Source organism: Leucoraja erinacea, chromosome 4 (assembly GCF_028641065.1).
Source record: "Leucoraja erinacea ecotype New England chromosome 4, Leri_hhj_1, whole genome shotgun sequence".
In the NCBI taxonomy this organism is placed as follows: Eukaryota; Metazoa; Chordata; class Chondrichthyes; order Rajiformes; family Rajidae; genus Leucoraja; species Leucoraja erinaceus.
This window is the reverse complement of record NC_073380.1, coordinates 35,809,438-35,835,279: the sequence shown is the minus strand read 5'-3', so window position 1 is coordinate 35,835,279 and position 25,842 is coordinate 35,809,438. Positions and strand designations below refer to the sequence as shown.

Here is a 25,842-nt window from a genome sequence, read left to right as displayed (position 1 = left end):
TGTCATAACAACTAGAAAAAGAGAGAAATAAATTAGCTGAGTTAGCAGTGAATGTGCATCTGCAATAGAGGCAGGAATGGGTGGGGAAAAAAAGGAATTTATCTGAAAGGTAAAACTGGATGACCCAATTCAGGAGTTAACTTCTTAACAAGGAGAAACTATTTCACTCAGAAACTAAAGATAGACACAAAATGCGAGAGTAACTCAGCGGGACAGCCAGCATCTCTGGAGAGAAGGATTGGGTGACATTTTGGGTCGAGACCCTTCTTCTGTTCTACTCACTCCGAAACGATGCTATGAGAATGCAGGGTGACTGGGACAGGTTGGGGGAAGTGGGCAGATGCATGGCAGATTAAATTTAATCTGGATAAATGTGAGGTTATCCACTTTGGTATCAAATACAGGAAGGCAGATTATTATCTAAATGGCATCAAGTTAGGAAATGGGGAAGTACAACGGTGTCTGGGGTTCCTTGTTCATCAGTCTATGAAAGTAAGCATGCAGGTACAGCAGGCAGTGAAGAAAGCGAATGGCATGTTGGCCTTTATAACAAGAGGAGTCGAGTATAGGTGCAAAGAGGTCCTTCTGCAGCTGTACAGGACCCTAGTGAGACCACACCTGGAGTATTGTGTGCAGTTTTGGTCCCCTAATTCAAGGAAGGCCATTCTTTGCTATTGAGGGAGTGCAGCGTAGGTTTACAAGGTTAATTCCTGGGATGGCAGAACTGTCATATGCTGAGAGAATGGAGCAGTTGGGCTTGTACAGTCTGGAGTTTAGAAGGATGAGAGGCTATCTTATTGAAAAATATAAGATTGTTAAGGACACGCTAGAGGCAGGAAACGTGTTCCCGATGTTGGGGGAGTCCAGAACCAGGGGCCACAGTTTAAGAATAAGGAGTAAGGGGTAAGCCATTTAGACCGAAGACGAGGAAACACTTTTTCTCACAGAGAGTTGTGAGTCTGTGGAATTCTCTGCCTCAGAGTGCGGTGGAGGTTGGTTCTCTGGATACTTTCAAGGGAGAGCTAGATAGGGCTCTTAAAGATAGCAGAGTCAGGGGATATGGGGAGAAGGCAGGAACGGGGTACTGATTGGGGATGATTCAGCCATGATCACATTGAATGGCGGTGCTGGCTCGAAGGGCCGAATGGCCTACTCCTGCACCTATTGTCTATTGTCTATAAACTATTTCTCCATCCTAGAGGACTCTGGATGCTCGGTCACTGATTGCATTTGAAGTGACACAGTTCTGGATATTAGGGGTGTCAAGTAATATGGGCACAAGGGCAGGAAAACAGTATTGAGGAAGTAGATTAGCTGTGCACAATAAATAGGGGCCGAACGTTCTAATACTTCAACTATTTCTCACATGTTCTCCTGGTAAATATAGGTGTCATTAATTAAATTCGAACATCCTAGTTCTGCAGATGAGTAGTAAACCTATTTCTATCAAGCAGAATAGGGATCTTCTTAGGAAACCAATGGGCTGCTTCACTTTTAAAAATAGATCCAGAATTTCTCTCAACTCCTCCCTGTTTTACCAGATTGGGAAAATCCTTTTATCCTCAACCCTATTGTTAGTCTTCTCTATCAAAATTCCCAGCAGCAGGTTTGTCTATCTTAATTTTCCTTTAATTCTCTTCACATTTGCAATTTTCTGAATTATTACCGTATCCACACTTCAAACAATGCCATTGTTCCATGAGCATCCAATGAGCTTAAGATCTGTTCCTAAACCTCACCCATACATCTACAGAGATGGCCTGACAACAGTCTCTTTAGCACTAAGTTCATCGTGGGGAAACTGCTAAATCTTATTTTATCAGTAAATGAAATATGTCACTATTCACCTATTGTTCCTCATTTTAGGTGACCACAAAGCCATTATTAAAAACAACTATCTTTAGAGTAATAAAATTGTGATATTAGGAGATTAGTATTCACATGGAATCAAGCCAAGTTGATCCATTGAACCTCCGAATAATATCATGACAACATGTGGGCTAGACAAATCTTGGGAAGCTCACATGGTTTGACCATCAAACCAAGCAGACCCAGGACTAGTGATGCCCCAGAGATGTTTAGCAATTTTTCTTGTGATTTTCAGACAGTTTCCTTTCTATGCTCATCCCAACCACTGACAACTGCTGACAATTAAAATATATTTTTTCTGACATCCCCAAGTGCTTTATTTTAACTGTAGTCCCTGACAAAAAGTGGCGAATCTGTCATCCATCCTGGGTACAGTATGCTCCCTCAAATAAGCATGTGATCATTTTACTTCAGTGATGTTGAATGAGGAATAATTATTCACCAGGAGACTGGTGATATGTAGAACACAGGACCAGGCTTTATCTGTGCCGAACATGATGCCAAACTAAACCAATCACTTCTGCCACCACATTATTCATATCTATTCATTCACAGCATATTCATGTGCCTATCCAAAATAGTTTTTATCGCCACTATTTTATCTAGTTCCACCACCACCCCTGGCAGCAAGTTCAGACACCCACCACTTTGTGCAAAATATTTGCTCTACATATTGCCCTTAGACTTTGCTCCTCTCACCTTAAAGTGATGACCTTCCGTATTTGATATTTCCATCGTGGGAAAAGGTTCTGACTATCCACCCTATCTATCTATGTCTCTAGCAATTTTATAAACTTCTATCAGCTCTCGCCTCAAGTTCCAAGGTTCCAGAAAAACACAAAATACATAGGTCCTTAAAAGTGGCATCATTTTAGGTGACCACAAGGCAGATAGGGGGGTCAAGAAGGCTTTTGGTACAATAGATATTGAGTATAGAAGTTAAGATGTTGTGTTGCAGTTGTACAAAACTTTGTTGAGGCGGCATTTGGAGTATTGTGTACAGTTTTGGTCACACTGCTATAGGAAGAGTTTTGTTAAGTTGGAAAGAGTTCAGGATGTGGCCTCGTAAACAAAACTTGAGGCTTGGGCTATAGTGAGTTGGGCAGGCTAGGGCTTTATTTATTGGAGCACAGGAGGATGAGGGGTGATCTTATTGAGGAGCATAAGATCACGGGGAATAGATAGGATCAATGCAGAGTCATGAGAGTACATAGGTTTATGGTGAAAGTGGAAATATTTAATAGGGACCTAAGGGGCAACTTTTTCACACAGAGGTGGTGGATATATGGAAGGAGCTGCCAGAGGAGATTGTTGAATCGGGTATTATAGTGACATTTAAAAGACATTTGTACGGGTACATGGATTAGAAAGGTTTAGAGGGATATGGGACAAATGCAGGTAGGTGGGACTTGTTTGGATGGAACATCTAGGTTGGCATGGGCAAGTCTAGCTGAAGGGCCTGGTTTGGTGCTGTATGACTAATGCCAGTTTGTTCAACCTCTCTGTAGAGCTAATACCCACTAACCTAGGCAGCAGCCTGATAAACCTCTTCTGCATTTTTTTCCAAAGCATTCATATCCTTTCTGTAATGCAGTGAAGGGAACTGCACACAATACTCCAAATGTGGAAAACCAAAGTTTTATAAAACCCCAACATGACAAGCAAAACAAACACCTCCCTTAGCACTATCTCCAGTACCTATATGAATGGAGGATACATTGCCCATTCTTCATCAAAATAGTGAGATCTTCTAGGTCTACTGATGTAACCCTGTATCCAAAAGCACCATCAACCCTGCACTAAAGTACATTATTATATTTTTGTTGCTCAGTTTTCCTGATATGTGAATGCAGAATATTCTAACCAATGAAGCCACAGCTCACCAACATTTAGCGATGCAGACAGGACATTAGCCAAGAGCAAACAAATGGACTTATAAATTAGGATCAGGTAAAGGCCACTTGAGCCATCAAAACTGCTGTCATTTTGTAAACTGATTTGATTTTAATCTCAACTCTGCAATTCTGTCCAGCCCCAATAACCTTTCACTGACCTTGCGCATCTGGAATTCAGTGACTTCTTCCTCAAATATTTTCAAAGATTCTGCTTCCATTGCCATTGGTGGGTGAGAATTCAAAAGATTCGCAACCTCGCGTGACAACAAATAAAATCACTTAATCTCAATATTCAAAAGGGACCCTTAATTCTGAAAGAGTCAAAGTCACACAGCACTGAAACAGGTCTGGGTGGTAGAATTATCTGGTTTGCACCCATTTACATTAATCTTATGCTAATCTTATTTTCCCCACATTACCACCAACTCCCCCAAATTCTACCACCCAGAGTGGCCCAATGAAGTTACCAACTTGCATGGCTTTGGGAAGCAACAGGAAAATAAAGCACACAGAGGAAATCCATGCAGTTAGAACAGAAAGTGCTGACAATACCAAACATCAGAATTGAACCTGGGCCACTGAATATGTGACGCAGTAGCTCTACTAGCTACACAACTGATGACTTCTAGCTTTAGATACTTCCACAAGTGGAAACATCTTTTCCAGATCCACCCTCCCAAAACCCCTAAGCATCTTATGTTTTCATCAGGTTGTCTCGCACTCTTTTAAACTCCAGCAGAAATAACCATAACAATCTCTCATAAGTCATCTCCCATCACTGGTATTTGTAAAACAAATCTCAAGTGCTTCCACTAGCCTTTGAAATAAGGAGACTAAGTACTCCAGTTATTGGCTCAACGATTGCCCTATGGAACTTAAAAGAACCTTCCTACTTTTATTTTTTAATATAAAAATTCAGCATTGAAAGGTAATGAAATACACGGTAAACCAGATACTCATATTTAATTCTGCAGTTCTTGACAATTCGTATATTTTCACCTGATTTGAATATGACAGAAATTGACAGTTCTCCAGTCGACCCCTTGCCTCGGAACAAGATTTTGAATATTTAGTGCAACCATCAGAAATACTTTGTTCATCAAAGAAAAACAAGCTCTCCTCCTCAGCTTTCTGCGCTGAGACCCTTTCTTTGTTGTTTTGAATTGTTTGACCCTGTAAACACTACCCCAGTCTAAATGAAGGAAATGTTTAGTTATATATCATTTTGCACCTCAATTCATGTCATGTGTGATTTACCTTCTCCATGTCAGCGTGCTGCTGTATAAATAATTACTGTTGCTAAGCATCGAGGAAATGTATTAATTCACTTCTCATTCTTTGGAATCATTTATTATTTGTGTGTGTTGTGATTTTTTAAGTTAGAAATTACTATGAAAATACGTCAATTTTGTCAATGACACTATTTTAACAGACAGCTTAATCCATTCAATTTGTGTACTGCAAGAATGTAAATAGTAATATTTTGGCTGTATTATTTTAAGATTGAACTTTGTTGAAATATTAAATTCAAGATAAATCAATTTGATAATATCCCTCAGAAGGTCATGCAGTAATTGACAGATTTGGAAATTTACACATATATCAAAATAGAAATGTAATGACAGTATACTGCTATAAATGTTAGAGACAGATTACCAATTACTTGGGGAACCACAAGCTTCATGATTAGAAAAATAATAAATGAAGTACGTACCACAGAAAGGCAGTTTGAAAGCAGAGCTCCATCTTGGCTGAGCATATTAGACACTGTTATTGCAGGAAGATTCATGTTCTGCGGGTTGAATTGAAGAATCCCATTCTGGGGCATTGAGTGGCAGAGGGAGTGGTAGCTAGAATCTGTGTCAGTCAGGTGAAGGAGTGAATGGTCCAGCATTGAAGGAGGAGTAATTGGAGGGATATCAAAATCTTCATCTCCAATGCTTGGGACTGGATATGACTGTGGAAAGAAGCAGCATTTTTTATATTTTAATAATGATCGCAAATTTAAAAAAAAAAAAAGATTTCCTCAGACAATTTCCAGATTCACGATAAATTTAACTTTGAGATAAATGGAACTCATTATAGAATTTCTAGCCACCAATTATAATGTGCTATCAAGCAGAATTCATCATTTTAATTTGGAGAATATCGTAAAAACACACAATTCAGGCAGAATAAAGGATTGAAAAGTGCATGTGATGAATTCAGTGCTCCCTCCATATAGATCAAACCACAAGATTCTGGAATCCAGATTTAATTTTATAAAACAGCAAGAAATTCTAATTGGAAACCTGGAAGTTATTTTTCCAATTTAATGCCAATGTAGTTCATTTTAAAAGGTTGTAAATTAAATTAAAGATTTTAAAAGTGCTTAAAAACTGCCACTGGCAGTAACATAAAACAAACAGTGGCAAAATAAAGGCCAAATTTGTATAATGTAAATCAATGTATTTATGTATGGCACACAATGCCTCTCAACCTTTAGAATGTACTGTATTCTCCTCTTCTTATGTGCTCTCTTGGCATCAAGGATGACTTGTTTCCAATCAAGTTCCTTGGGTGCTGACGTGACTGATGAAGCAATGTGAAACCCAACAGTACTTATTACAGATGGCACAGGAGGGGGGCAGGTGAGGAGGCGTGATCTTTCTGCTGTTTATAATGCCGATGATTGGATACCAATAGGGCTCATCTGCCTGGTACATAGCAAAATCACCAGCAAAAATGCTATTGATGGAGTGTATATCAGGAAAGTTATGGTTTCATTTTACATCAACTGAGGATACACAGAAATTATGTTGAGTCATATGGCACAAGAAGCTACTTTTTGTTGGGTATAGAAACATAGAAACACAGAAACATAGAAAATAGGTGCAGGAGTAGGCCATTCGGTCCTTCGAGCCTGCACTGCCATTCAATATGATCATGGCTGATCATCCAACTCAGTATCCTGTACCTGGCTTCACTCCATCCCCCTGATCCCTTTAGCCACAAGGGCCACATCTAACACCCTCTTAAATGTAGCCAATGAACTGGTCTCAACTACCTTCTGTGGCAGAGAATTCCACAGATTCACCACTCTCTGTGTAAAAAATGTTTTTCTCATCTCGGTCCTAAAAGATTTCCCCCTTATCCTTAAACTGTGACCCCTTGTTCTGGACTTCCCCAACATCGGGAATAATCTTTCTGCATCTAGCCTGTCCAACCCCTTAAGAATTTTGTACGTTTCTATAAGATATTCCCTCAATCTTCTAAATTCTAGCAAGTCTATCCAGTCTTTCTTCATATGAAAGTCCTGCCATCCCAGGAATTAGTCTGGTGAACCTTCTCTGTACTCCCTCTATGGCAAGAATGTCTTTCCTCAGATTAAGAGACCAAAACTGTATGCAATACTCCAGATGTGGTCTCACCAAGACCCTGTACAACTGCAGTAGAACCTCCCTGCTCTTATAGTGACAGCACTATAGTTTTTGACCAGATGTGGTTCACAATTGGGCCTCGTGCTTGGTATTGCCGATATGTATCTCTCAAAATGCCTTATAAATGTTGTAAGTGTACGCACCTCTACCATCTCCTCTGGCAGCTTGTTCCATATGCCCACCACCCTCTGTGTGAAAAACATGGGGTTGAGTAATGATAAAAACTGGATAAACTTGGGTCATAGTCTCTAAACAAGATTGTGAATGATTGGAGAGAGCATAACATTTCAAAATTAGCAGGACACAGTTAGCAAACAGATCACATCTCTAATGAAAGAAAGACTGTTTTTTATGTTGTGCCTTATTACATGACCTCCAAGTTATGCTGTTCAGAGCAAATCAAAACAAAATATTTTACCTTAAAAAATTGTCGTAAACATCTCAGAACTGAAATTTGTTAACATTGTTAAGGTGCTCAAGGTACATTTTTCCTCATTTAAAATAAATATACTTAAGGAATGTTATTTCAGCACTTGTAGAGACCTCATGTATTCATAGCACCTGCCAATTATATTCACATAAAGAAAGCAGATAAGGCACAGAACTTTTGGTGTTAGTCTTGATAACATCTACAGAATCTTTCGGTCTAACGTTCTCTTATTTTCTGATTTCTATCTTATGTAAATTTTTTCTTCATCCTGATCATCGGCGCCGCGCGCGACAGCCTCGCCAGCAGTTTTCTGTCATTTGACCCTTTTTGTTATTTTTAGTGTCAAAAAGTATGATTTTGGAGGTTTCTTAGTCTTTTTTATGTGGGGGTGGGAGGGGAAGGGGAAAACCGTTTTCTCAGTCACTTCCTGGTCGAGGATGCGTCTTTTCTCCGAGTCGCATCTTCGCACCCCCCTCGCGGCCTACCATCTGGATTGGCGCAGCCTTTCCTGCCGGAGACCGTCCAGAGCTTCAGCAGCGGCGCAGAACTGAATTCCATCACGGAGCGGGGCGAGGTCTGGGTTGGAGCTCCGGAGTGTGAGGCCAGCTGCTTTAACATTGTGGAGCTGTGGTTGTGGAGCATCCAGCCGCGGGCAGCGCCGACTTTAACATCGTGGAGTCCTGGGATCTTTTGCCGAGGGTCGCCAGCGTTGATTCTCCGTCCAGCTCGGCCCCTGGACTTCGGGAACCGCGGTTTCCGGTAGGAAGTGGCCGATTCGGAAACTCCAAGCCGCTGAGAGTGTTCTCCGTTCCGACATCGGGAGTTTCGATCATCCCGGCAAGAGGGCCTGAATATCGGGCCGCCGTAGCGGCGACTGCGGAGGGCTCAAAGGCCCCAACCACGGGTGAACAAAGAGGAAGAGGACTGAACTTTATTGCCTTCCCTCACAGTGTGAAACATTGACTCTGCTGTGTGGGGATGTTCATGTTAAATTCTATCGTGTATTGTGTTCTTTTTATTTGTATGGCTGTATGGTAATTCAAATCTCACTGTACCAATTGGTGCATGTGATAATAAATGTAACTTGAACTCTTTAATATTCATATGGAGCATACTCACCTCAATCTTGAAATACACTTTTTATCATTTTAAGTTTGCATATCTATTTTGTGATTGCTATTTACCTCTGAATGATTCTACTGTTAGTCTGTAGATTGTCAAAGAATGATTTTTATATCTATATTTTGTATCTATATTCATGATTTCGATGTAGTTTAGTTTAGGTAACAGCGCAGGAACAACCCCTTTGGCCCAACGAATCTGCACCGACCAGTGTTCCCCACACATTAATACTAGGGACAATTAACCTACAAACCTGTAAGTCTTTGGAGTGGGGGAAGAAACTGAAGATCTCGGAGAAAACCCATGTCGTCGCGGGGAGAACGTACAAACTTCATACAGACAGCACCCGCAGTGTCTCGGGTCTCCGGCGCTGCAAACGCTGTAAGGCAGCAACTTTACTGCTGCACCACTGTGCCACCCTAGATCCATGTAGATCCATGGAATATATAGCATGGAAACAGGACCTTCACCCCAACTCATCTATGCTGGGGGGGGGGGAGACATGACACAAAAGGCGGAGCTGGCGTGCTTTGTAACTTTGTCAGTGCCATGGATGGCCACTATTTCTATACATTGTGTATGCAAGCATAGAATCTCACTGTGCCTAGTCACATGTGACAATAAAGTATTCCTATTCCTATCCTATGCCAACAGAGGTACCTTTCAGTACCCAGTCCCATTTACCTGCCTTTGGCCCTAATCCCTCTAAACCTTTTCTAATCATAGAAGTTGTGGTGGAAGGGGGATATTTTGGCTGGAGATCTGCAACCAGCGGCATTCCACAGGGATCTATGCGAGGACCTCTGTGTTTGTAGATAAAAATAAACTTGGATGTAAATGTAGATGGGTTGATTGATAAGTTTGCAGATTACACCAAAATCAGTGGAGTTGCGGACTGTGAGGAACTTTGACAAAATCTGAATTTACAACAGGATTTAGATCAACCACAGAAGTGGGTGGAGAAATAGCAGATGGAGTTTAATCCAAGCATATGTGAGGTGTGGCAATTTTGGGAGGTCGATTGTAATATCAAAAGGCAAGACCCTTAATAGCATTGATGTGCAGATGAATTTTGGTATCCTAGGTCATATTCACATTGGTAGGTGGTGTAGTAAAATAAGGCACATAGTGGGTCTTAAGAGTATTACAGTCAAATAAATTGTGTTGCAGCTTTATAAAACTTTGGTTGGGCTGCATTTGGAGTACTAGATGTCTGATTACAGGAAGGATGTGAAGGCTTTAGAGAAGATGCAGAAGATGTTTACCAGAATGTTGCCCGTGTTAAAAGGTATCAACTATAAGGAGAGGTTGGACAAACTTGGATTATTTTCTCTGGTTTTGGAGGCTGAGAGGAGACCTAATAGAAGTATATAAAATTATGAGAGGCATAGATAAAACAGACAGTCAAAAACCTATTTCGCAGGTTAGCAAGGTTTAGGATTAGAGGGCATAACTTTAAGGTGAGAGGAGTGAAGTTTAAAGTAGAAGTGCAGAGTGGTGGGTGTCTGGAAAGTACTGCCAGCAGTGCTGGTGGAGGCAGAAATGGCAGTGGCATTTAAGGGGCTTTAGGAGAGGCATATAGATATGGAAGAAATTGAGAAATATGGATCACTTGCATGCAGAAGAGATTAGATTAATTTGGCATCATGTTCAGCATGGACATTGTGAGCCAAAGAGCATTTTCCTATACTGTTCTATGTTCCATTAGTCATCCTCAAGTCTTCCTGTCCCTTGCCTAGCCCCACCAATCTCCTCCATGCTTCCTACAATGTTCTAAAATACACTTGTTCAAACCTCGGGGGTTTATCTGCCTCAAACACTTGATCACCTCCCCCAACATAATGTTGATGAGCTTCAGAACAGACTATTGCCAATAGTATAATCCCATGAAAGTGATCAACCTCTCCTATTTCAAAGTTCTACTCGTATAGTCTCACTGGGGTGAATAATTCTGCTCTTTTATAATTTTCTCATGATTATGCTTTTGATCTTAATAATTTTATGGTTATTACTGTTTTACTAATAAATATTTGCTAATCACAATCAATTTGAAATGCTGTCTGACCCACTGAGATTGTTCAGTGTTGTTATTTTGCTCAGTATTCAAACATAAGGTGTAAAGTGTGTGGACAAATGCCTTTCCTCTACTCATGGATCATGAATTGCAGAGAAAGTTGGGTGTGGCGAGAAGCCATGGAAAGGGAGAATCAATGATTCAATGATACTTTATTCAATGATTGAAGAAAGAATCAAACTTGGTTTGGGAGAAGGGCATCGAAGGAAGGGATGTCAAGTGAATGGACTTTGGGTGGAGAGACATTTATGGTCATTGTCCAGAATGAAATTGCATTTGGACATCACTGGTGGTCAGGGAATAGGGAGAGTGGAGTTGCTGTAAATATCAAGCACCATTCTTAGATAGAACCCTAACATCAAAATGTCGACACCTCATTCTTCCCAGCTTGCTGAAGCCACAGATTAACTTTCAACAATTCAAGTGCAAGGTCACTCTGGCTTCCCTGAACACCAACACTATTCAATCTCACATGATTTTAAAACGTCTTATTTTTCTATTCCATTATATTGCACCTGCGATGTCATCACTGTTCACCTACCCTGTATATATGCTATTGAACCATGATTCATCCTCATCATAACCCTCAGTGGCACCCAGCTTTGATTTATCAGGCAACTTGGTTATGTTACATTTTTCCTCATTTATAAAAGATGGAATTTTATATGCTACCTTCCCAATTTTGGGATCAGTTTTAGAATCCATGGAATTTGCGATGACAACCTGTGCAATCAGTATCCTCAAACACCCTCTTTCAAATCCTTGTTATGCAGATCATCAGTTCCCGGGGATTCATCAGCTTTTAATCCCATGAATGTCCCCAGCATCATTTTTGTACTAACATCAATGGTTATTCTCTTTAGACCTATTGTTTTCTGCCTTCTTTTGGAGCTATTTTGGGACTTTTTCCACAAAATCAGGCACAAATATGTATTCAATTTCTCCACTATATCCTTATTCTCCTATATTGATATTCGTATTCAGTCTGTAAGGTACCCACATTAACTTCAGTAATCTTTATCTTTGTGCATAAGCATAACCACTTCCAATGTCGGTATTTATCTTTCTTGCTGCATTACTCATGCACTTTAGTTTCCTCTTCTTGATCAATGGCTTGATAATCATTTGCTAAATTCTGAAATATTCTCAATTCTCTTGCTTAGTCCTCTTTTTGGCAATGTTATTTGCCTTTTCATTTGAATTACTAGCTTTAACTTCTTTTGTTAGCCATGGATCACTTTTTTCTGTGGGTTTTTGTGCCTTAAAGGCAATGGTAAATGGTAGGGAATTGAAGAATACAGTTGAACAGAGGGATCTGGGTATAACCGTGCATAGTTCCTTGAAGGTGGAATCTCATATAGATAGGGTGGTAAAGAAAGCTTTTGGTATGCTAGCCTTTATAAATCAGAGCATTGAGTATAGAAGCTGGGATGTAATGTTAAAATTGTGCAAGGCATTGGTGAGACCAAATCTGGAGTATGGAGTACAATTTTGGTCGCCCAATTATAGGAAGGATGTCAACAAAATAGAGAGAGTACAGAGATTTACTAGAATGTTGCCTGGGTTTCAACAACTAAGTTACAGTGAAAGGTTGAACAAGTCAGGTCTTTATTCTCTGGAGCGCAGAAGGTTTAGGGGGGACTTGATAGAGGTCTTTAAAATGATGAGAGGGATAGACAGAGTTGATGTGGACAAGCTTTTCCCTTTGAGAATAGGGAAGATTCAAACAAGAGGACATGACTTCAGAATTAAGGGACAGAAGTTTAGGGGTAATATGAGGGGGAACTTCTTTACTCAGAGAGTGGTAGCGGTGTGGAATGAGCTTCCAGTGGAAATGGTGGAGGCAGGTTCATTGGTATCATTTAAAAATAAATTGGATAGGCATATGGATGAGCAGGGAATGGAGGGTTATGGTATTAGTGCAGGCAGGTGGGACTAAGGGGAAAAAAAGTTGTTCGGCACGGACTTGTAGGGCCGAGATGGCCTGTTTCCGTGCTGTAATTGTTATATGGTTATATGGTTAAAGGGATGTGTATTTTGTAAATTCTGTGTTAAATTGTTTAAATGTTTTTCTGCTGATTATCAATGTAATTTCCCAATCAACCATAGCCAGTTCAAACTTTGTACCTTCACGGTTTGGGTTATTTAGATTTAAGAATCTGGTTATGGATTGAACTGAATTTTTCTTCAATATCATTTTGAGATTTTGTCAGATTTTGATCAAACCTCCCTCAAGGTCACTTAACCGTACAATAATCTTTTTAATTTCACAATACTAAACCCAGAATAGCCTATTCCAAATTTCCAACTATTCCAGCTTCAGTGCAACCTGCTTCAGTGAGCAGTCTGGGATGTTTGCACACCTTGGATACACAAACTAAATTTCATCCAATGACCAATGAAACATTTTTGACTTCACCGTGCAGTCCTGGTACTCTGTCTGCAAAGGTGACTCACATGTTCCTAAGATACCTGAAGACATAGTTGGAACTGCAAGGCCTACTTTCAAAAACCCAACCACTTTTATTTATTGGATTTTAGATTCAATTATTTTTGTGTCATGTCGTTCTTCCTCTCTGCTGAGAGGTATTTTACCATCTTATTACATCAACAATTCAGTTGGGACTGCGTGCCAAGAATTCAAAAAGTAATGTTTATTTCTCCAATTACATAGTGGACCACAGCAGTTGTTTGCTTTTTCTTACAAGTTGTTTTTACCTTTATCCCCACATAACTCCCACTTAACCCAAGATTTACTAAATTATCCTCCATAACTAATTGGACTTGCACATCTCTAAAACAATCATTATTGTGACTTAATTTCAGATCTTTCAGGGGAATCCCTGAACTGTTTTTTATGGATTGGTGATCACTTGGTCTTGATTTCATTATTTAATTCTGCCTGAGCAGTGATCATCTTGCGCAATGTGTGTAATGTCTGGGGTTGTTATTCACATAAGCAATCCAGTATGAGGTCCTTTCATATTTTGTGTTAGAGTTGAATTATCTCAGATTATGGGAATTCTGACATGATAGGAACAAGAACAGGCCACTCAACTGTTGAGCACATTCCACCAATCAATTACTTCACTACTGATTAGCATCTCAGGCCCATTTAGAGCCTTTACTTTATATATGTTCCTGGAACATACATACATTCCTGGAACACACATACATCGCTGGAAAACATTCTCCTTGATTCCCAACCATAGGAGAATGGTTCAACCCTTCAAAAGTCCTGCTCCCTGTCTCACTGTTAGTATGTGTAATGTAGCAATAGATTCAAGTAGTTTTTGTCTTAGAAGCTGTCTCAACTTAGAAGCTGTCAATGTCGTTCTGCTGACTTTTTACCCATTCACATTCTATTTTCCATTAAATTGTCCTGTGCAGAGAGCTGGAAGAGCACTGGGTTTGGGTGGAAGCATCACCAGGATGGGAAACCTAATCTCCCGATTGCTAAACACTTTAATTCCCCTTCCCATTCCCACACTGCCCTTTCTGTTCTAGGCCTCCTTCATAGTCAGAGTGAGGCTAAATGCAAATTGGAGGAACAGCATCTCATATGAGTTTGTACGTTCTCCCCGTGACCTATGTGGGCTTTATCCAGGTGCTCCAGTTTCCTCCCACACTCCAAAGATGTACAGGTTTGTAGGCTAATTGGCTTAATAAAGTTATAAATTGTCCCTAGTGTGTCCTGGGCAGTGCTAGTGTACGGGGATTGCTGGTCGTTATACACAGAGTCATACTCGGTGGGCTGAAGGGCATGTTTTCACACCTTAACTCTAAATTAAACTAAAAATACAACTAAGACATTCACTCTCTCAGGTACTAGCCACCTGCTGCATTGTGATAAACTTTCTCATTTTGTGAAAGATATACGACACACTTCTCCTGTAGGAGAAGATGGCAAACATGACAATCTAAACAACAAAATTCTATATTTAGGCCTTGTTCTTGAAGGTCCCTCAGAGGTTAGCAAATAAGCAGTAAGAAGGTATTCTTGGTCTCCTAATGATTAGTCTGAAGAAGGGTCTCGACCTGAAATGTCACCCATTCCTTCTCTCCAGAGATGTTGCCTGTCCCGCTGAGTTACTCCAGCATTTGGTGTCTACCTGGTCTCTGAAACACCATTTCCTGTATTCTTATTCTCTACCAGTTTCTTTTCCTAATATAAATACAAACACCACAGGATTCTATTTACACCTGAGTCCCTTGTCTTCCAAAAGACATTTAAAGAACCGTTTTGTCTCATTAACTCACAGAGCTTTGCCGAACAACTTAATTTCAGCATATTTCTGAATTTTCTTTCCAGTGATTCCTTTGGAAGTACAAATTAACAAAATTATTTCTGCACATCTGCTGCCTTCCAGTGCATGATTAGCTCTGGGAAGTTGTCAATGTATTTATTATAATTTAAAGTGACAGTTTGCTCACTTATTTCTTTCATGCTGAAGAATCGGAAAGTTTTTTCTGTCCTCAGCTCATAGTTGCGGAATTTATCTTTATTCCCCTTCTGAGCAATCTTACTGTCTCAAATATTGAATAAAAAATCTACAGACACTAGGAATTCAAATAACAGAAAGTGTGAGGAACATTCAACAGAACAGACAGTATTTGTGGAGAGGAACAGAGTTAACATTTCAGTTTGAAGAACTTTTGTCAGAGGTAAAATGTCACTGACCTGAGGCATTAACTCTGTTTTTTCTCCACAGGTGCTGCCTGATCTGCAGCCTATTTCTGGCAGTTTTTTTTGTTTTTATATACAACATATTTCCCAACCATGAATTTAGTTTTAGTTTTTGTAATTGAGAAGCAAGAGATTAAAGCCATGTGGAAAGATGGCCATGAATAAAGGTTGATTCATCCCTTCCACCAATGTTTCCAATAGATTAGGTAAAGCCATCCAGAAGTTCCAAAAATATGTTGGAAGCAGTACACTTCTTGACATTACTGGTCAGCTTTGGGTGAAGGAAACAGGACCAGCTCTTTGAAACGTGCAATTCAATATAATGCCGTATGTCAAGTATTTCTAGTTTTTTTTCATGTGTAATGTGGTGCTGTCATCATCAGGACCACGCCAAGGTTTAGAAATAGCACAATGCTAACATGTCCAAGTTCAAGGAATCTATAGCACTACCACTGCCGAGTTTCTGCACATTAATGACACTCTCAAGATGTTTCACTATTAAAGTTAATGACAGCATTTAACACACACAATCAAGTTTTTTTTTAAAACCCTACAGGGCTAACGTTACTGAGCTCAGATAACACAACCAGAAAGTAAAAGTTCCTGCTTGAGCCTCCGTGGTTACCACAAATACTAATTAAATTATTTAAACATAGGAAACTTTTGATCCCCCATGAAAGAGATTAGGTTACACACTTCACACCACTGGACTTTGGTTCAATTAATTCAATTATATCAATACTCAACCAACATGCAATATGGTAGGGTTCAGATAAAGAATAACATGCAGCACTGGTTGTCAATGGGAGGTTAAAATAAACATACATATTTTAACACTGGGGAAAACTATTAAGCCTTGCTTACTGATTCGAGACCACCCCTGGGTGAGCTGATTTGTCACAGTCCATTTCCTTTGACCTCAAAGTGGTTGCATTTCCCACTTCCCTCTGAGCCAGTTTAATTGTTCCATTTTTTCTCTGTATACTCTTTTAAATTATTCTTGAAATAATTAACCAAAGCTCTATTGTATGCTACTAATGATTTCTTATCAATCATCACTTGTGGCAAATTTCCATGTTTCAATAATAAAGTTCCTTTTAACCTTGCTTTATGTGTCTACTGGTTTTCTTGTTAACATGGCCTTGCATTCCATTTATGCATAAGTAAAAATAATATAAGTTTCACCTGTCTGTTTTTTATAATAATTACCTTAAATACCTCAAAAATATTATTTGTCATCCTTCATCATTCACGAGAATACCAGACCATATCACCGGGCTTTCCTGACCTGCCAAAAATGGTCTACTTCCTGTAATTCCATGCTTTCTTTTCTCCATGGTTGGTTTAGTTTAGCCAGCAACAGTGGGGAGACATTTTCTTGGACTCCATGCCACTGTTGGTGGTTTTCACTGGTGAATAATGGTTCACAAACTGTGATTTTCCACCCTTAAATTGAAGGACATTTTCAGGCTGAACACATTGAATTTTCAGGCATGTCTCCTGCAGTGAATTGCACAAAATTCTGTTCACAGAATACCAGCAAGCAGGATACTTATATTACTGAGTGTCATCAGATGTCACATATATGTTAACATTTTGTTAACCACATGGTTGGTTAATACAAAAACATTTTAGAAAAATATCCTCATTCAATAAACCATGAAATGACAGGATTTACATTGATACAGGAATTTAACTTTCTATCCTTGTCTTACACTTTGTCCTTTCATTTCTGGCCTTTGTCCACACATTTGCCCATCAACCCCTCACCTATATCCACTTATCACTTGCCGGGCTTTGTCCTGCCCTCATCTCTCTTCCAGCTTTCTCCCCCCACTACATTCAATCTGAAAAATACCTGAAGCATCGTCCATCCATATTCTCCAGAGATGCTGCTGAACCAGTTGCTACTCCAGCACTTTGTGTCTATTTTGGTAAACCAGCATCTGCTGTTCTTTGTATCTACTTTCCACCATCATTTCAGCCTGCTCATGCATCACCAAATATATATTTTCTAGTAAAAAAATATCATAAAAACTAAGTATAGAAACAAGAAATTGCAGATGCTGGTTTACAAAAAATGGTACAAAAATGCTGGAGTAACTCAGGGGGTCAGGCAGCATCTCTGGAGAACATGAATAGGTGACGTTTCGGCTTGGGGCCCTTCTTCAGACTGATTGTAGAGGGGAAGAGGGAGCTAGGAGAGAGGACAGTGTGGAGGGCAATAGGTGGACATATAAGTTGGGGGGGAATGGTTTGGTAGGCAGATTGTTGGAAAATAGGCCGGAGATAAAGATAGAAGGTGTGAGAAAGAGATGCAAATTGTGAAGTGTAGGAGGATGAGAAAAAGGTGTGGGGTTTGTGTGGTCAGGAGGAGAAAGGGAAGGGGTTGTTAGTGATTGAAGAATGTTCATACAGTTGGGTTGTAAGGTACCCAAGTGGAATACGAGGAACTATTCTTCAGTTTACGTGTCTCATTCTGGCAATGGAGTAGGCCCAGGACAGAAAGGTCAGTATAGGATTTGGATGAGGAATTAAAATGGTTAGCAATCAGGAGATCCAGTTGGCGGACTGAAGCATAGAGAAAAACCTTGGTACATTGTGCAATACTTACATCTAATTTACAGAGATTAAATGAAATAATAACTAATACAATAAGACAGTTTTATAGATTAGTTTATGTTGTATAGGCAACCTTAGCAGGTTTATAAATCTTAGCCACAGATTTTTGTTTTTAGATCATTAATGTGAAATTCCTACATTCAGGAGGAAAATAATAAAATTTATGACATGCAAATGACATGCTAAATTTGAAGTTGAATTTTATCTATTTCGTGCACTTAATTAAACTTCATTAAACTGAAATATAGTGTAGCCTATTTTCAACATTTAAAATGAATGCACAGGGAGAAAATATTATTCACTGGTTCATAATGGGAAAATTCAATACATTTTTCTTTCTAAAGCCAGTCTTCTAAAATAATGAGAGAAACAACTTACACTCTACTGCTGTTCTCAAGACACTATGATACAAATGATACACAATATTTAACATGACAGCTGCCTCATTAGTGTACAGTTGGAACTTGAAAACTGTGCACAGTTCCCAAAGCTTGAACTGTACTGGAGCATGATAAAAAAATATTTCATAATATATAATGACATATCAGAAATATTCTTTGAAATGACGTAGTCAAATGCTATAAAAGTTATATTGTAATACCGATCATTAAAAAGCCTAAATTTGCAGTCCATATCTGTAACCATCATTAGTGAAAGAAAGGTTTCCACATCAGATTATAAAAGTATTACATTTACAAAACATTCCTTTGAACACGTAATCCCTTCAGCGAAATAATGAATAATTCTACAATTAAAAGTAGATATTTATTTTCGTGACATCCCAAGTAATTGCAAAATAGAAATTGTCATAAATCTATGTATAATATAAATTGATTTATTGGGAGAGGGATTAATCACCAATTTTCACCGTCGACTTCCAGTTTGTTAGTCACATTTAATTTCCTGAAGAAAGCACTTGGCTTTTCACTAGCATACTCGATGCAAAGAGCACATTTTTTTGGCTGTAATGAAGACCCCTGGGACAGTGTACAGTAATCACTTTGCTAAATTGTAGACTTGTTTCAGTAACTAGTACTGGCTTGTTGAGATGTCAGCCTGCATTATACTAACTTGATTAATCAAAACCTGTCAGCTCTATTGTTCATAAGGTGAAAGATCACCAGGTTAAGCAGATTTAATTGGCTGGTTTGCTGTAGACTGAGATAAGGTACTAATAATTTGCTTAATTCAACTCGGGGATTTCACTTAAAACTGCCTTAAGTGTACACTCAGACTCATTTTATCTCTTGATCGGAAAGGTATCCAAAACAATGTTTTCATATTTGTTTGAAAAAAGTAGGTATAAAACAATTTACAACAGAAGTCTTCTTGAGAATATAAGGACACACTGAATACCATGCTTCATGATTTTGGAATGAGGCAGGCATTGATTGGGAAGTTGTTGGGGACACTGGTCAAGATGGTACAGATCCATATACGACTGGATATGTGACTTGGGTGGCTGTATTTTACAACAAGAGGTGGCACAGTGGTAGCGTTGCTGCCTTACAGTGCCAGAGACCCGGGTTCATTCTGACTACTGACTTGTATATTAATGATTTGGATGAGGGGATTGAAGGCTTTGTGGCCAAGTCTGCAGATTAAACGAAAATAGGTGGATTAGCAGGTAGTGTAGAGAAAGCAGGGACTCTGCAGCAGGACTTGGATAGATTGGGAAAGTGGGCAGAGAAGTGGCAGATGGAATATAATGCATCAAAGTGTGGAGTCATGCATTTTGGTAATAGGAATAAAGGTTTAATTATTTTCTAAATGGGGAGAGAATCCAGAAATGGCAGGTGCAAAGGGACTTCGAAGTGCTGGTGCAAGATTCCCAAAAAGTTAATCAGTAGTAAAGAAACAAACACAATGCTATCATTTATTTTGAGAGGGCTTAAATACAAAAACAGGGATGTAATGCTGCTGAAGCTCAATAAAGTGCCCTTCAGGCCACATTTGGAATAATGTGAGCAATTTTGGGCACCATATCTGAGGAAGGATGTAGAGTGGCGGGCACTATATTTAAGGCAGAGACAGATAGATTCTTGATTAGTACATGTGTCAGAGGTTATGGGCAGGAAAATAGGGTTGGGAGGGAGAGATAGATCAGCCGTGATTGAATGGCAGAGTAGACTGGATGGGTCAAATGGTCTAATGCTACTCTCTATCACTTATGATCTTATGACTATGGGTGCTGTCTGTATGTTCACCCTGTGACCGCATGTATTTAGGGTGCTCTAAAGGTATTTAGGGTTTCCTCCCACATTCCAAAGACTTGCAGGTTTGTAGGGTAGTTGACCTGTGAATTGTCCTTAGTGTGTAGTATAGATTTAATGTATGGGTGATTGCTGGTGGGCCAACGGGCATGTTCCCACACTGCATCTCTAAAGTAAATTATGAGGCTATGGTCCAAGAAAGGATTGCCGAAAAGTACCCATAGCATCATTTAAAATCAGAATATATTCAAATGAAGCAAGACAATTTTCTATCTTTACAGGTCTCTAATCTGGAAGGGGGGTTGTGTTTCAGACATAGATTTTATTTTCATAATCATACAGCATGGAGCCAGGCCCTTCAGCCCAACTTGCCCATACAGTCCAACATGCCCCGCCTCCACTAGTCCCATCAGCCTGCATTTTGCCCATATCTCTCTGAAGCTATCCTATCCATGTACCTGTCCAAATGTTTCTTAAATGTAATAGTACCTGCCCCATGTACCTCCTCTGGCAGCTTGTTCCATATACCTACCTCCAGTTGTGTAAAAAGGTTGCCCCTCGGGTTCCTATTAAATCTCCCGCCCCTCTTAAACCTATGTCCTCTGGTTCTTGATTCCCCTACTCTGGTTAAAATACTCAGTGTATTTACCCTATCCTATACCTCTCCTGATGGTATACACCTCTATAAGATCACCCCTCCTCCTCCTCCTCCTCTCCAAGGAATGAAGACTTAGCTTTCTCAACCATTCCCTATAACTCAGATCCTTGATTCCTGAGTTCTAATTCTCTTCTAATTCCCACTGACTATTTGGGGGGCCTGCACTCCCAACAACGTGCCCATGATAGACAAACCATCAGTAAATGTCATCTCTGACCACTGCCGTGACATCCTCCTTAATCACTAAAGCAACACCTACTTCTCTTTTATCTCCACCTCTATCTCTCCTGAAGCATTTATACACTGGAACATTAAGTTGCCAGTCCTGTCCCTCTGAACTAGGTTCCTGTAATAATAATCGAAAAGATAAGAGTTTTAATTTATGTTTAACTTTAATGTCTTTCACATAGGTGGAATCTTTGTTTTTAGAAGTAGCTTGTTTTTAATCATTCTCAGGGTGTGGGATTGTTTCTAAAAAATGAGTAGTTATTTTTTATTCCTCCATCTTCAGGAAGGTGGTGGGGAGCTTTTACACACTGTGTAGTGTGTAGGAATCCCAGAACACTGGAGTATACGGTGGTGTGGGATTTCAATCTTTATCATCCTGCTAGAACTGTGAGCTGTTTGTTTGCAATAAGGATGCAGACTAATTGAGTGAGTTGGCAACAGGGTGGCAGGTGGCGTGTAATGTGGGAAACCTGAGGCTATGTAATTTGGCAGGTAGAATAGAAGAGCAGGTTTTTTTTAATGTGAGAAACCACTTACTGATGTTGTGTGGAGGTTTAATAGAACACCATGTCTGAACTAACCAACTGGCATCAACAGGATATCACTGATGCTGGGGTGAAGGACCCACCCACTGCAGTATTACTAACTGTAATCTCAATGCCACCACAAGTTTACCTGAGGCTGCTCCCCATCTTCTGGTGGAATTCCTCCGTGCACAGAGGTGTACAGAGAGATATGCTGGTGTTCTTCATTGTCTATAGCCTGATAGCATAGGATGTATTTTTTATTCATCCAACAAAAATACATTGCATTATCAAGAAACTTCACAAAATGAACCTGTTTCAGTTTATTTGTCTGAGCCCTAATTTTCAATGACATTTGTCAGCCTCTGCATATACACACATTGAACTTCTGAGATCTTGAGAACCTATTCACATGATAACTCATATATAGAAGGAAAGCAAGACAATGGGGGTTTTTATTACATTTTTCGTCACTTATGAGAAATAAGTGTTACTGGTAAAAGTAAATTATCATCTTCAATTATTCTTGTGAATGTTGAAGATACACTGGCCACGAAATTTAAACATGTTACACATTTTTCAATGTCATAGGTACCCTAATCAGTTATTTCTAGAATTAAAATTTGACCTGGTACTTCTGATTATGAATGTCACATATGGCAATGATTCCATTTCTGCATCTGACGTGCATGGAATAATTTCATTTCCTGTGTAACATTTCTTCAGAGTTTTGCCAGGAAAATTTGATCACATTGTCTGTGTACTCTTAAAACATACATGTTTTCTAATGGCCTGTCCCACTTAGGCGATTTTTAGGCGACTACAGGCGACTACAGGGAAGGCGGCCGTTCCTGGCACCTCAAGCCGCTGGGGGTTCTCCCGACGCCGGAGTACCATCACCCGGCGAGAACATCGGGCGCCGTGGCGGCGACTGTGGAGGCCTCAATAGGCCCGACTTTGGGTGCACAAGAGGATGGGGACTGGACTTTGTGCCTTCCCCCACAGTGGGAATCACTGTGGGGGGATGTTTTATGTTTGGTGTTGAATTTCTTCATGAATACTATGTTGTATTTTTATTAGTGTGCTGCAGGGACATCTGAATTTCTCCTGAATAAGGGGATTAATAAAGTCTAATCTAATCTAATCTAATCTAGGCTGTTGCCACATGGTCACCAGGATTATCGTTAGTAGTCTCCTCAGTCGCCCAAAGAGTCGTAGCGTCTTTCTGGTCGTTGCTGGATTTTCAAGCTGTTCAAAATTTTTCGGCGACAGTGGGTTTTACGCCAATGAGCATAGCTTTACTTCTCCTGACACAGGTGCTGTCGTAATTGTCGCCAGGTTAACGTAGGTTGTCGCCAGGTGACGTAGGTTGTGCTGACTTCATTTTTTGTTGTTGTTAAAGTAATGATTCTATTTCAAATTTTATGTTGAACAGGGGTCGAGTCGCCATTTTTTCAGTGACCGTATGACAGTCGCCTAAAAATAGCCTAAGTGGGACAGGCTCATGAGTAAGTTTACACAGAGTGTAGAATGCGCTGCCAGGAATAGTGGTGAAGGCAGCATGGCATTTAAGTGGCTTATAGATAGGCACATGAATATACAGGGAATGGATGGATATGGATCATGGAAGATGAGATTGGTTTAACGGCATCAAGTTCAGCATTGACAATGTGGGCCAAAGAGCCTGTTCCTGTGCTGTACTATTCTATCTTCTATGTGCTATGTTGAAACTAAACATGACTCCAAGACAAAGTCTTATCTAACTGCACGTAATCCATATCCCTCCATTCCCTACATAACCATGTGCCTATCCAAAAGCCTCCTAAATATCATATCTGCCTCCACCACCATTCCTGCCAGTGTTTCCAGGCACCCATCTCCCTCAGTGTAAAATGACTTCCCCCGCACATCTCTTAAACTTTGCCCATTTTCCTTGCAGCTATGTCCTCGAATATTTAATATTTCCATTCTGGGAAAAAGTTCCCAGAATGTTAATCCTATCTGTCCTCTCATTATTTTATATACTTCTCTCAGGTCTCCTTTCAACCTCTGGCATTCCAGAGGAAAAAAAAATCCAAGCCTGTCCAACTTCTCCTTCTAGCTAATGCCCTCTAATCCAAGCATTATTCTGGTTAACCTCCTATGGCCCTTTCAAAAGCCTCCACATTTTTCCTGTATAGGGTCAAGCAGAACTGCACACAGTAATCCAAATGTGGCCTAACTAAAGTCCTATAAAGCTGCATCATGGCTTCCTCACTTATGCCTCCTCAGATTTCAGATTCCTTCTTTACCACATTATCTAGATGTGTTGTCACCTTCAGGTGCTATGGATCCCGAGATCCCTCTACACATCAATGGTATTAAGGGCTTTGAAGGAGTGGAGACAACTTTTAAGAAGCCAGAGATACAAGGCCGTGAATCTCGGCAGACATTAACATTAATTCCTTTGTTCGGTTATCCTTGGTTCTGAAAACTACTGATTACGTTTTTTTCCCTATGAGCCAATGAAATTCACCGGTCAGCACTGACTACAAACTATGAGAACCTACAACCTCCTGGCGACCCACGTAAAAATTTGCGGCGACCATAATGAGGCCGCAACTAGTTCCCAGAATGCGGGAACTCCTCACGACCATAAAGGCGACTCCCCAGTAACCACCCGCGAACATGTAGCGACTGCTTAGTCTCCTGCAGTCGCCTAAAAAAACGCCTACGGGGGACAGGCCCATTATTCACCCTATCTATGACCCTGATGACTTTATCCACTTCTGTAAGATTACCCTTCAGTCTCCTAATCTCCAAAGAATAGTCCTAGCCTGTCCAACCTCTCCTTATAGCTCAATCCCTTGAGTCCTGGCAACATTCTTGCAAATCTTTTCAGCACTCTTTCCAACTTAATGGCAGTTCTCCTATAATAGGAAGATTAAAACCAAACCCAATCCTCCAAGTGCGGCCCCACCATCGTCTTATACAACTGTAAATAACATCCCAACTTCCGTACCCAATGCCCTGCATGATGAAGGCCAACGTGCTTAATTCCGTTTGGGGAGTCTGCACCCCGGGGGCATGAACATCGAATTCTCCCAATTCTGTTAGTCCTTGCTGTCTCCTCCCCTTCCTCAGCTCCCCTGCTGTCTCCTCCCACCCTCCAGCCTTCTGGCTACTCCTCCTTTTCCCTTTCTTGTCCCCACCCACCCCCACCCCCGATCAGTCTGAAGAAGGGTTTCGGCCCGAAACGTTGCCTATTTCCTTCGCTCCATAGCTGCTGCTGCACCCGCTGAGTTTCTCCAGCTTTTCTGTGTAACCTGCTTAATTCCTTTTTCACCACTGCGTGCAACAAGATTTTCAGGGAATTATGTATTTGCACTCCTATGTTCCACTATTCCACAATCATCAGGGGCCTACCGTTTACTGTGAAAATTCTACCCTGGTTTGACTTCCCAAAATCCAACACCCTGCACTTACCTGAATAAAACTCAATTTTCCATTCCTCAGCCCACATTGATCTAGATCTCATTCTAGTCATTCTTGACAATTTTCTTTGCAAAACAAGAAAGTTAAAATCCCCTTTTATGAGCACTATATTATTCTTGTAACTCTCCACAATCTCTGTATCAACCTCCAGCCTCTCATCTGCCTCATTACTGCTTTGGATCCTAAACCCCAGCCAAAAGCAAATTACAAAACCTACATATTTCCAAAGTTGAACACTTGTCCATTTTAAAAATTATTTGCCTGAACCTCAATGTTAATATAAAAGTAATGATGTAAAAGTAGCTCTTTGCTATAACTGCAATGCATGGATCATTTCACTCTATTAGAAGTACATTCGTCCAAAATCGCGATTTTTGAACAGGACCATAAGGTCATATGCCATAATGGCCTAATTCTGGCCTGTTCTATCACTTATGACCATAAGTGATAGAACAGAATTAGGCCATTCGGTCCATCTAGTCTACTCTGCCATTTAATTATGGCTGATCTATCTCTCTTTCCTAACCCCATTCTTCTGCCTTCTCCCATAACCCCTGACACCCATACTAATCAAGAATCTATCGATCTCTGCCCTTGAAAATATCCGTTGACTTGGTCGCCACACCC

General features: G+C 40.2%; 1 protein-coding gene across 2 annotated transcripts in view; it reads right to left on the bottom strand.

The window, feature by feature from the left end:
• Positions 1 to 25,842, bottom strand: part of tox (thymocyte selection-associated high mobility group box) — a 217,209-nt gene that overhangs the window by 72,141 nt on the left and 119,226 nt on the right. The window contains exons 4-5 of one of the 2 annotated variants that reach the window (XM_055634020.1): positions 7,327 to 7,371; positions 5,479 to 5,721 (exon numbers count right to left, since the gene is read on the bottom strand). In XM_055634020.1, coding sequence (XP_055489995.1) covers positions 5,479 to 5,721; positions 7,327 to 7,371 — 288 coding nt within the window. The remainder of the gene's footprint in view (positions 1 to 5,478; positions 5,722 to 7,326; positions 7,372 to 25,842) is intronic. The other variant, XM_055634021.1, reaches the window with a different exon arrangement.